At 33.7% G+C, this 12,887-nt stretch overlaps 1 protein-coding gene across 9 annotated transcripts in view; it reads left to right on the top strand.

The window, feature by feature from the left end:
- CDC27 (cell division cycle 27) overlaps positions 1-12,887 on the top strand; it is a 59,256-nt gene that overhangs the window by 15,989 nt on the left and 30,380 nt on the right. For 4 of the 9 annotated variants that reach the window (XM_006910173.3, XM_025045574.1, XM_025045575.1 and 1 more), the window contains exons 3-5: positions 6,081-6,228; positions 7,793-7,918; positions 12,464-12,561. In XM_006910173.3, the coding sequence (XP_006910235.1) occupies positions 6,081-6,228; positions 7,793-7,918; positions 12,464-12,561 (372 nt within the window). Of the gene's footprint in view, positions 1-6,056; positions 6,229-7,792; positions 7,919-12,463; positions 12,562-12,887 lie in introns of all 9 variants that reach the window. The other 5 variants (XM_025045572.1, XM_025045573.1, XM_015588026.2 and 2 more) reach the window with 3 other exon arrangements.

Below are 12,887 nucleotides of genomic sequence, written 5' to 3'. Positions count from 1 at the left end.
TTCTATGTGCATTTTATTTTTGCTTTGAAATTTCACAAATATTTTGATCAATGTTAACCTGTAACCATACACACCACCTATAAATCGATTTAGGCAGGATTGACTCCTTACTATATATAGCCTTTCCAACATGATACAATGCTTCATTCTTTTTCCTAAGGCGTGTGTGTGTTTAATTTTCCTACTTTTTATGTAAGCTCCCATTAGATTACTTGCCAAGAGTTTTTATTTTTATTTTTTTACGGCTGTTGATGAGCTTTATTTTGTGTGTGGTTTGTTCCTGCATGAATTGATAGTGCAAACTTTTCTGCACAGTTGTATGATTTTACTCTAGTAGTGTTTAGTAACCTACCAGAAGCATCAAAAGGTCAATGTTAGGAGTTTGTCAGGCATGTGTCACAAAAGAGCAAGGAATAAGAACATAAAGAAGAGACAAGATGTGGACCAGGAAATATAAACTAACTAGGAACATTAACACAGAAAGGGATTGGTAAATAAGAGACAACATAAAAAGGTACTAGAAGTCTAGTTGAGGTTGAATTGGAAGCTATATGAGCATAATGTAGGAGAGGAAGACCAGGTGTGTAAAATTCTATCATTAATGAAGAAGAATGTCCTGAATTTCATAGCTGAGAGTTATGAGAAGAAGGAATGAACTTCAGGAGCATTGGATTTCACAAAATGGTAAAGAGTAATGCTTTGAAATAGTTTTGAGAAGTGAAGAGGAGACCAGACTTACCTTGACACTGATATAAGTGGGATATGAGGAAACTAGTATTCTCTTTGAGAGTGCTATCAGGTCCTCAAGGAAGACCAGGAGTACAGTAAGGAAAGTGGGAAGATCTGTGGAGCAGGAGTCTTGAGGTCTCAATGAAAAGATTTAGGAGAGTGAGAAGGAGTGAGAGAAAGGATGATAATAAAATAGATTACCCTACTCTGCTCAATTGTGTAAAAGCAAGGTATTTTATGAATAACCTACTTTCATATATTTTCATTGATACCTAGGCAGCATGTTTTGCTGTCTTATACTTATTTCTTTTTCAAACTTGTCTATTAAAACATAGGCAGTTTCTAGTTTATTATAGTTAAACTCCAAAAGATTGTAAATTAGTCATTGCAAATTCAGATAATTGGCAGGATTCCAGACTAAGCCACATAAAGCTATTTAATTCATTTTCTCTCTGTGTCTGATACAGTGCTTAACACTTGGAAAGTTGCTCAGTAAATGTTAGTTTCTCTCAATATAGGACTTAAGACACTTTATAACTATATTTCTATGAGGAAGGATTTTAGAATTTAAATACAGTGAGAACAGATGCTATTCTAGCTCAGTAATAATGACAACAGTAACTTATATATACTGTTTATTGATTTCTTAACTGTGTACTATGTACTCTAAGTACTTTTAATATTAATTCCTTATTTAGTGTTCAATAATTCTATAGACATTGCTATTGCCATTTTAGAAATGAAGAAACTAAGACCAGTGTTTACAGGCAGTAAGTGGTAGATCTCTCTGACTCTGCTGAAGGTAGCAAATACATGCTACTCCTCTGATTTACCGTTAGTCATTACTAACCATCTCAGTACTTGTTCCCACTGAACCAGCCTCAGAAGTCTTGTCAACACAGTGTTACTGGCTTACAATATTAGTTGTCAGAGTCGGTGTGCTAGATATAACTCATTTACCCCTTTGTTCAGTGGTCTCCTATGCCACTAGTGATGGCTCCTGTGTTTTAGAGAAAAATACCCAACAGGGCGTGAAGTTAAAGAAGTTGATAGGTAGGATCCTCTGTTAAGTCAAATTCTTGAAATAATTTGTTTCACTAGTTCCTTGTCACTCGTTTGTCTTTCTCCTAAAAATTTCATAGATAGCCTGCCTAAGACGGTGGTATAAGCAGATAGTGTAAGAGAGAATCTCAACTCAGATATTCATTAGCCATTTGATCTTAATAAAGAAGTTATTCTGAGCCTAATTTTCCTCATCTTTAAAAGGAGAAGTATCTATTTAAGAACAATATAATCTGTAGTCCTTTATAAGTTCCCTCACTCCCTAGCGTATTCTAATAAAGTGGCTTTTCAGATCTTGTACTCTGATACTTTCTATTTGAGTGTTTGTTGTTGTTGAGGTGTAGGTTGATACCCAGCAAATTGACTTCACAATCCACGAGTGAATTGAGACTTGCTGTTTAGAAAACCGTCCTAATCTTATCATCTCCCTCCACATCCCCTTCCACCAATTAAGCACCTATTTTCCTTCCCACTGCCAATACCCGATCTCCGTGACCAGGGTTTTTCTTCATTGCAAATTGGTTAACCTGTTGGACAGAACATAGATTTAAAGCTTTTCTCCTTGTTCTGAAAGATAGCCTGTAGTGCCTCTGAAATTTTCTAAGGTTCTTAATTGAAATTACATATAGTTTAACTGTTAGGAATGAATAAAAATAGGTGGTTAGAAAAGTAGAAATAATCTTAGACTATATGGGCAAAGAATATATTAATACAACTAATATGGTAGATCCTTGGAGCGAGAGAGATGACTTATTTAAATTCAGAAAATTAACTAGTCTTAAGTTTTGCGCGCATTTCTTTAAAATAAGGAAATGCCCAGAACCTCTAAGAAAAGATGGAAAATTGCTATCTATAAATACTCTACAGGACTGGTGGTTGTAACTGGCGAAAGAAAAGGAAAAAGAAAAAACTGAAGGCATTGTGTCAGTATGCATTCCTTAAGTTATTTCGAGGGTCCTAGTCCAAAGCTCAAAATTGCTTGAAATCTAGTGTTTTATTTTAATATAGGCTTTGCATCTTATACTGTAAAATATTTATTTTTTAATATGAATTCATTTCGTTACCATCAGATTGTTCACCAGTGTTCTACCTGTCTTAATGATAATGGGCCAGATGTAGAAATTGCACTGGGTATATAGATTTCAGTAAATTGGGCTCAGTTGAAGAGAACTGAATCAGAGTAAAAAGTTTAGCATCAGTTTCTCTTCTCTTAGCCATGATGTTAAAAGCCCAAACTCACAGAAATATGTGACTACAACTGGCAACATAAAAAAAATTATTTACCAGGTTGTGTTAAGTTTATCATTGAGGGGAAATGTCTAGAATACTACTAAAAATGTGATATAATGTATCATTTTAGGCCAATTCGTAGAAATTTTGATAAATAAATCTTGCTGCTAGAAATTCAAGTCACTGAAAGGACTGAAAGGATGTCTGGCCCATTGGCCTATCCTTTTACTGTCATGGTTAAATTCTTGCCAGTAAAAAAGATTAAAAAAAATTTTTTTTAACTGTCAGTTTTCATTTTTATTATGTGTTAGTGAATTAAGACTCTGCTCTTTCCAATGAACTTATTTTATCCAAGACTCAACTATTTAACTGCATTAACTTAGATGTTTCACGCAGACATCATGCACATCAAACTTAGTGCATGCAAAGCTGGATTTATAATGTTCCCGCCCTAATCTAAGATACTAAAGCTTCCTAGCTGATTTTCCCATATCTACTCTTCCTTGGCTTTTCCCTTCCCATCCTCACAAATCAACCCATTCTCTTTACTTTTCTCCTTTAGAATGCTTCAGAGATGTCTAATTATGGATCTATCCCTAAATCTTTACATAGCTTGCAAAGCCCTACACTGTCTGGCCATCTGCTTTCTCCTCATATTGCCACTTTCCCCTTCAAAAACGAAGGAGACTTTTTAAATTTCCTCCAGCCCTCTCACCTATGGTGTATTTACTCCAAGCATGGGTTCAAAGTATTTAAAACATTATTAACCTCATCCTGGACAACAAATGTGAAACCAGTTAGTACTATAGGTTAAGATGTAAACAAATGTAGAGAAAATAAAAATTGAGACTAATATTAAAATACTGAAGTTGTATATGTAGATGAAGTGTTCGACAACATAAATGACTGAAAGATGAAACAAATCATACAATATGAAAAATACAGCACCCAAGCAAGTGAAAGCAATCAGCAAAAAAAAAAAAAAAAAAAGAATGATGAAATGGAATTACTTCAGCCACTTATGTGGCTCAATGCCACATATGTGTATACCCCACATTAATATCAAATGACTATTCAGGTATTATAAATGTAGGAGAATGCCAATAATAATAATTTAATAATAGCACATATAGCTTTTACTATGTATCAGGCACTACCCTCAGTACTTTACATATTTTAACCCATTTCATCTTAACAGCAACCCTTGGAGCTAGGTATCACTATGTCCTTATTTTACAGATGAAAACAGAGGATTGGAGAAGTTAACTTGCCCCAAGTCACGTAGCTAATAAGGGGTGGTGCCAGAATCTGCACCCAACAGTTTGGCTCTAGAGTCAGTGCTCTAATCCATGTGCATAATGCCTATAGTTGATGTAAGAACTTTAAAAGGTAATCAAGATGAAACATGTATCACATCTTTGAATACTTAAAACATCAGGGTTCATGATAGCACAGCAAGCAAAGTACTTTTAACATCTAAGGAGCTCTCTATGGTATTTGTAGAGTTCATCAAGGCCAAGTAGAGAACAATCACCTCAACAAACTTAAGTCTTGCCCAAATTGGTCCATTTTGGAAAAGGCTGCTTATTTAGATTATAAGTCATCCTGAAGAAGAGGTGTCTATCTGGTTTGGAAGCACTGAAGGACTAATTCACCTTCCTATGTGGTGAAAATGGATGTGGAGGATGTAAGTTTAAACCCCTTTTAATTATTTTGGACTTCTGTTAAAAGACTTAATTTATAAGGTGACAAGAAACTAGTAGGCCTTTGCAAGACCCAGAAGAAATCACTTTCTAATTCATAGGAATTAGCACCTGTAGTTCAGTGAAATTAGCAATGTTCCCATTGCAGTAGAGCTCCCCATTCATTTTTGTTTGCTTCTGAAGTGCTAAAACTACTGTACCACCCTATTAACACATTTATGCCAGAATTTATCATTCGCTACCTATCATTCTTTGTATATGAATTTTTATATAGAGGTTTCATCAAAAATCTTAAGATAGACCAGAGAAGAAGGGTTCTGTTGGATTTTACTTGCACATGTATATGACCCCCACCAAAAAAACACAAAACTTTATAAGAGTAAAATTTTAAATAACTTTTTTATCCCAAATCTTTGAGTGAACTTTTCAGGAAGATAGGACAATTTTATCTTGTACTTTAGAACAGTAATTCTCAAACTTTAGCGTCCATCAGGATCACCTGAAGGGTTTGTTACACCCCTGACTGCTGTTGCCTACTCCCATAAGTATTGATTTAGTGGGTCTGAGGTGGGGCCCAAGAATTTCCATTTCTTACAGGCTCCCAAGTCATGCTGATGCTGGTACAGGAACCACACTTTGAGAACCACTGGCTTAGAGGATCCCTCAGCCCACCGAGATTGTTACATAACCCATTTTTTAGAAACACAGATTTGTGGTTTTCCCTCTTTCTTTTTATCCCCTTTGTGGTCGGTATGGAAGAGAGTAAATTGTGGAGGTAGGAGGTAGCTACATTTTATTAACTAAGACAAAAGTATTTCTTAATATAAAGATAGGGGACAAGTTGATGAAATATTAGCTCTTGCCGTTGGAGAGTGGTTTAATTATCGTAACTGTGATGTAGAAATGATTTCAAATTGGTAATTTATAACCTTGAGTTTCCCTCTCTAGTGAAATTTGACTTCTATCCTCTCGAAGGGTCTATTAGAAAAATATTACATAAAAACAAGATGCTTCACTGGTAGTCAAATTTCTTAAAGGTAGGAGAGAGAGAAAGAGAGAGAGCATGTGTGTGTGTGTGTGTGTTTACTTTTCTTAAGGATGTACAGAGAATACCATGGTTGTCTTCAGTGTATCTCCTTAGTTCCTTGTAGGAAGACAGTAATCAGGACTTGGGGAACTAACATTTTTATCAGTAAAGTATTTCTCCTTAATTCAAATGTGGATTAATAAATGATTGTTTTAAATTAAATAACAACATGCCTAATTTTTTTGTTGCTAAACTTGTTTATTGCCAGATAAACAGTGATTACCATTCAACCTACTGAATAATAGCCTTTTTTTTATATGTGTTCTTAGTACACTCAGAAGAAGCCTTGTTTTTATTGGCAACCTGTTATTACCGCTCAGGAAAGGCGTATAAAGCGTATCGACTCTTGAAAGGACACAGTTGTACTACACCGCAGTGTAAATACCTGCTTGCAAAATGTTGTGTTGATCTCAGCAAGTAAGTTTTTAAAATCTTTTCTAATTTTGTTCCTACTTACATTGTAGAATTTTGGATAAAATTCTTTTGATGGTTTAAAGTCTGATTGACTCTGTTTCTCCCCTGTTTTTTGGTAGTAGAGATTTGTCTATTTCAGTAACTTTTGGAATGTTTATATATTGCCTACAGCATTATTATTTTTGTTATGAAAAGATTTCATTGTTATGGTAATAAATAATAGAATTTAACTCTGGAGAAACTTAAGTTATAACTAATTCCTATCCAAGTGTTCTTTCCTTTCCTTTGCTTTCTTTGTTAGACTAATTGGAATAAGCCTGAAAACCTATTTACCAGTTCACCTGAGATTAATGCTCCCTTGTATCTAGGCAGTTGTGTAATTATTTGCCTTTCAAGATTATTCTGTTTGGGAACCACTGCTCCTACCCCTTTGAAGTAATGGAGAATACTTCTTTTGCACCTTATAATTATAAAACCAAATCAGCTGTCCCAATTCTGAATCTGGATGTAGTTAGAGGTATCGGTAGTTATGTTCTGTTAAACTCTTTTTCTATAAGAGATTGAATAATGGTAAAAGTAATAGATAATTGTGGAAGCCTGTATGTGTATTTAGTTCGTAGGTTTACAGTGAAAGGATACAAATAAGTCTCATAAAGTCACCACAGTTCAATAAATATTTCATTTGTCCAGTGTCTAATTGATGACTTTTAAATTAAAGCTAGCTACAATATCTATAACATTTGTTACTGAATTACTTTATTCCAAAGATTCTAATGTTAGATTCTGAAAAATCTATTTATCTAATTTACCAGTTTCTTAAGCCAATTCTTAAATTAGATATTCTTATCTCATAAAAATTTATAGTTTTTAAAAAAATTCCACTGACAGTAAAGGAATTTTAGATATTAAATTTTATGTGTAAATGCACTTGAGTGTTTTCTACATGATGATTTGGAAAAAACTTCAAAATACAAACCATTATAAATTTTGATATGCTAAAAATATATACTGAAGTCAGGCAGATTTTTTTCTTTAGGGAACATTTGTAATTTTCTATATCAAGGAAACATAAATGACAAATAAGAGATAAAGTGGTATTCAGGTTTCATTTATAAACCTAAAAATGACTGAGGCCATAAGTATACCATTTTTAATTAAAGTATGTTAATCTTACTTAATTTGCTTGCAAATTTCTATTTCAAGGAATTATAGAACTAAGAAGGGTCACCACATCTGTTAATGAAAAATCATTCACATTTTCCCCCCAGTATAATGGTCTTCCCTTTCTTTCAACATGAGTAATGTGTGTGTTGTTCAGAGGAGACTTGTATATACAGAGACTAAATTTAACTGATTATATTTTTAAAGGCAAGACTGGAATTTTAAGATCGTAAATGCCCAGTGTCCTAAATAATTCTAAGTACAAGTTTATTTGGTATTCTAAAGGTATCATGAAATTTTTACTTTACCTATCTCTCTAGTAAGAGGTTCGTTGGTAATGAAGAATGTCTTTATACTCAGACCTTTCTATATTGACCTTTTTAATCTGTAAATTTGTGTTTTAAAGGCTTGCAGAAGGGGAACAGATCTTATCTGGTGGGGTGTTTAACAAACAAAAAAGCCATGATGATATTGTTACTGAGTTTGGTGATTCAGCCTGCTTTACTCTTTCATTGTTGGGACATGTATATTGGTAAGTAATCATTCGAATAGCCAATACTAGAATGCTTTGTGGTTTTAAAAACCTATGTTGATCTGTGTTTATCAAATAGCACTTGGCTGAGTAGTACAGTCTTCTAGTTCCATGAACTTGTTGAACCTGTGAAATAGTAGAGATACTGGTCCCATTTTTGACCATCTACTTTGTGTTAATGATAATAGCTACAGTAGCACTACCTAACAGTTGAGTGTGCATGTGGGGTTTTTTTACCTTGGTTGAGGAGACTATCTTCATGTGATCCACTGAGGAAAAGAAGAGAGTGAAATTTTTTCTCTAATATTAAATGTCACTGTTACTCCTTAGAAAGAGACTTGAAGCTAGTTCCAGTAATTAGCAGTTCCCATCTAGTGTCTCAGTAATGATTTTGAGCTGTGTCAGAAAGATAGTTCCTTCATTGGTAGTGAAAATTTAACAGTGGTTTTGCAAATAATTTTGAAATTTATTCACATTTATTTAAATACAGTCTTTAAAAAGCAAGTGAGAGTGAATTCAGAGTTATCACTATGATAATATTTTTCTCACTGATTTTTATTCTGACATATTCTTTGAGCTGGGGAGTAGGAGTGGAGATATAATTAGGTAACAGGAATTGTTTGCCCTTGGAAATGTATCATACATCATAAGTTGCATATCATGGGAGAAATGGCTGAGGATTGCTTGTCTAAAGGATTAGGATAGCAGCTATTTTAAGATAAATTGAGGCAGGTTTAATAGTAGTTTTTAAAAAACCTTGAAAATGTCTTTTTGAATAGAATAAATTATTTAGCTAAATTTGGGAGCTCATTTTCAGATGACATCACTCTTAAGAATGGGAGTAAGTAAAGATATAATATCAATCGCTTTATTTATCTTAATAAAAGGACTTAGAGTAATGAATTTAGTTCATGCAACTATGATTCTTGACACTTACTTAAGAAACTTTGAGATCCATCTGCCCTTATGGCTAGATAAAGTACTTGGCGCTGGGAATGTAAAGATAAATAACACAGTCCCTGCCCTCAGAGCTTATAATAGAGTAGAGGTGCTAAGCAGAAAACAAAAGTCGGTAAGTTTTTATCATCACAATGAAAGCACTGCTATAAAATTTTAGCAGTATTTTGTTCAAATGAGGGAATGTTGAATACCTGCCTGCTTAACAGGAGGAGTAAGATGGTAACTAGGAAAGACTTGATAGATGAAGTTTTATTTCTTTGAATTCTCAATAATAAAACTAGAAACTAGAAAATTAATTAGAAAATGGGCAAAATACTTGAATGGACACTTTACTGTAGAGGATATATGAATAGTAAATAAGCACATGAAAAGATGGACCAAATCATCAGCCATTAATTTAAGGAAAGGCAAATGAAAACCACCATTAGAAACCACTATGTATTCGAATGGCTAAAATAAAAACTATCATCAACAATACCAAGTCTCATGGATGTGGACAATAGACTAGTGGTTACCAGAGGGGAGGTGGGGGAGGTTGATGGGGTAAAGGGGGTCAAATATGTGGTGACAGAAAGAAATCTAACTATAGGAAGTGAACACACAATGTTAATATATATATATGCCTTACTATTAAAATGTACAGCTGAACTTATTGGATTTTGCTAACCAATGTCACCATAAAAAAATAAATTAATCAAAAAAAAAAAAAAAAAAAACAATGCCAAGTCCTGGTGAGGATGCAGAGCCACGGGATTTTTTACACCTTGCTGATGGGAATGTAAAATGATACTCATACATAAATGTTGACAGCAGCTTTATCTGTAAAAGCCCAAAAGTGGAGTCAACCCAAATTCAGTGGGTGAAAGGATAAACAAACTACATATAATGGACTACAATTCAGCAATAAAGCAGAACAAACTATTGATAAATGTAATAACTTGGATGGATTTTAGGTGCATTATGGCAAGTGCAAAAACCAATCGCAAATGTTTACATACTAAATGATTCCATTTATATAGCATTGATACGAGAAAATTATAGTGATAGAGACAGGTCATTAGTTCTCACAGGTTAGAGTTAGGGTGAGATTGTGGCTATAAAGAGGTAGCTGAAGGAGTTTCTTTGGGATGTTGAAATAGTTCTATATCCTGATTGTGGTGGTTATACAAATCTATACATGTGATACAGTTTTATAAAACTATACAGAAACAAATGAGTGCATGATAAACTGCTGAAATCCAAATAAAGTCTGTCGTTTGGTTTACAGTATTATGCTACTGTCAATTTCCCAGTTTTGATAATTGTACTATGGTTATGTCAGATGTTAATAAGGGAAGCTGGGTATAGGGTACTTGGGAACATTACTATTTTTGCAACTTCTATGAGTCTAAAGTTTTTAAAAATAAAAATCTAATAAAACAAAGTTCAAATTTTAAAAATGCTGTATATGTATTACTAGTTACTTTAAAGCAAGATTATAAAATGTTTTCGAAGTTATAGTTGAATCAAGTCCTGACCATGAAGGAAGGTCTTCTCCCCCTTCTTCAGAGGAGTAAGGATGAATTTTTTTTTTTTTTTAATTCTTCATAAAGATTAAAAGCTTAAATATCTAATGGGAGACAACCGTGCTCCAAAAACTAGCTTTGCGTTTCAACCATCATATGCCTGTCCTGTGACCAAAATTGTACCCAGTAATCTAGATACATAGGTGGTATAGTTTTATAGCTACAGCTTGTTAGGTTATCTTATTATTTTCAGTATTTTGGTGGATACTTTTTTGGTCTTTTTGTCTACAGTAGCACATCAGGCTTCTATGTTTAGGACACAGCTGATTTAAGTCTAGCTTTTAGATTAATCTGTTTCTTCCCAATACCCTCTAAATAATTTTTTACCCCAATTATTTGGGAAACTCCTCTCTGGGCTTTAGTAGAAAGTCCATCTAAAGTTGGAATACTCTAAGCAGATTAATTTTTTAAAAAATCTTTTTCTCTTTTTATCTCTCTATTGAATGAATAATTAGAGATTTATCTCCTAGATTAGATTGCTATAATTCCACCTGGCTTCTTCCCCAGCTAGCTCTTATATTATTTATACATATATCCATATCTATCTCTATGTGTATATATGTGTGTATCTAATCTTAGCAGACACTAATTTTGTTTTAAATTTCTTCTATTTTATGGTCTGTTAATCAGATCATGGCTTATAAAAATTAGCCTTGCCAGCTTATCAAAATTGAAAAGAATTTTCCTTTTGCTAAAGTAAAAAGAAAATAAAATTTAAATAATACTGGAGAAGAGGATTTTCATCACAAAGGATCACCTGATACATTTTCAGAATATTTTTCCTTGAATGGATTGTTCTATCTTTGCCTAAATCAGCTTGTCCACCACTTTTCTGGCCATTAAATAATTCATACACTCTATTCAATGGATCTTTAAAACTTATTAATAAAAGTGTCAGTTTTATGTTACACCATGTAAGCAAAGGCTAAATAAAAGAAACGAGGGGACTATTAACATGAATTAGTTTAGGTGAGAAGCAATTAGAACTCTTGGAAGCTTAGGATAATCCTCAAACATTGAGATTTCACTGTTATTTTCCTTTTCCTGGGCTTATGCCAAAAGTTCTCAAGCATTGATTTGCCACTTTCCACTCCTGTTACTTTGAAAAATATGTCCTTTTTATGTCTCCTCTTCATTTCCTATTCTTGTTACCCTTCAATCCTTGGTAAATGATTACATAATTCTTGTGACAATTATTTTTCCATTAACAGGTTTCATAGAGTTTTAGGTATAGACTTCGATAAAACTTACTTATATTTTCTGAAAGTCTACTGCCTGTTCCTGCTTCCTTCGTTGTCCATGTGTTTATTGGATCAAATTAGCAGGTGTAGGAAGCTAGACATCCATCAGCTGGTGGTACTTTCTTTTCTTTAGTACATCATTTATTCTAGTTTCTACTCACTCGCAAAATTTGGAAGGCAAACTAATATCCAGTTCCCCAAGGAGGCCTTCTTTATAGTCTCTGAGATTATACTGATAGCACATAAACAGATTATATGTTTTAGCTGATAGTTTCATTTCAGGGTTCTTTTGAAACCTTGGTTAGATGACATCTGGTCCTTCATAAAACCTTAGAGTTTTGTAATTGCCGTATCTTAATTTTTTTCCATTAGACAATGAAGAATTTCAACCTCAGACCAGGTGATTAATATTGTTTACCTGAAAGCTCCAGTGAGTCTTACTAACCCTCAACCCCATCCGCCCTCCCATTTAAAAACTAGGGATGTAACAATGCTTGTCTCAATTTCCAGATTGTTCCAAGAACGTTGTAATATTCAAGAACACAATCATAGTTTATTTTGTCAGCATTCCTTTCGGTTCCTATACTGTTTACTTTCACCTGACTTTTGACATGAACTGCCCTAAGTAATAGAGATTGGAAAATGGTAAGAAGGGGAAATTGGTGATCTGGAGAAGCCTCAAGAGTGTTCTCAGAACTTTATAAGACTTATCAAACATTTCTTTATAATACATGTTTTGGTTTTTGTAGCTTGTCTAATCTCTTTGTTTGTCTTTACAGCAAGACAGATCGGCTTGCCAAAGGATCAGAATGTTACCAAAAGAGCCTTAGTTTAAATCCTTTCCTCTGGTCCCCCTTTGAATCATTATGTGAAATAGGTAGGTTTGTAGAGGTGGCATGGGGAGGGTTCCCCCATTTCCTCTTCTTTTTTTCTCCCCCTGCTTAATTTTTGAAAAGTGATACAAATTATCCATAAGAAAAATATTTTTCAAAGCTAAAGGTTGTTAAAATTGAGATAAAAAATAAAGTGGAATCATGTTTCAGGAATAATGTGGCTTTTCTTGTGTCCTCTAGAATGAGTTGTATTATAAGTATAACACTAGCCAAAACAAAATAGCTTTCTGTATAAGAAATAAATAGAATCCCCAAAGCAGAAACTGTTATATAAATAAGACTTGGAAAATAAGGAGAAAGAGTCTCAGTG

This window comes from Pteropus alecto, unplaced genomic scaffold, assembly GCF_000325575.1.
Source record: "Pteropus alecto unplaced genomic scaffold, ASM32557v1 scaffold313, whole genome shotgun sequence".
NCBI classification, from domain to species: Eukaryota; Metazoa; Chordata; class Mammalia; order Chiroptera; family Pteropodidae; genus Pteropus; species Pteropus alecto.
Note: the sequence above shows the minus strand (reverse complement) of the source record. Positions and strands in the feature narration are given on the sequence as shown.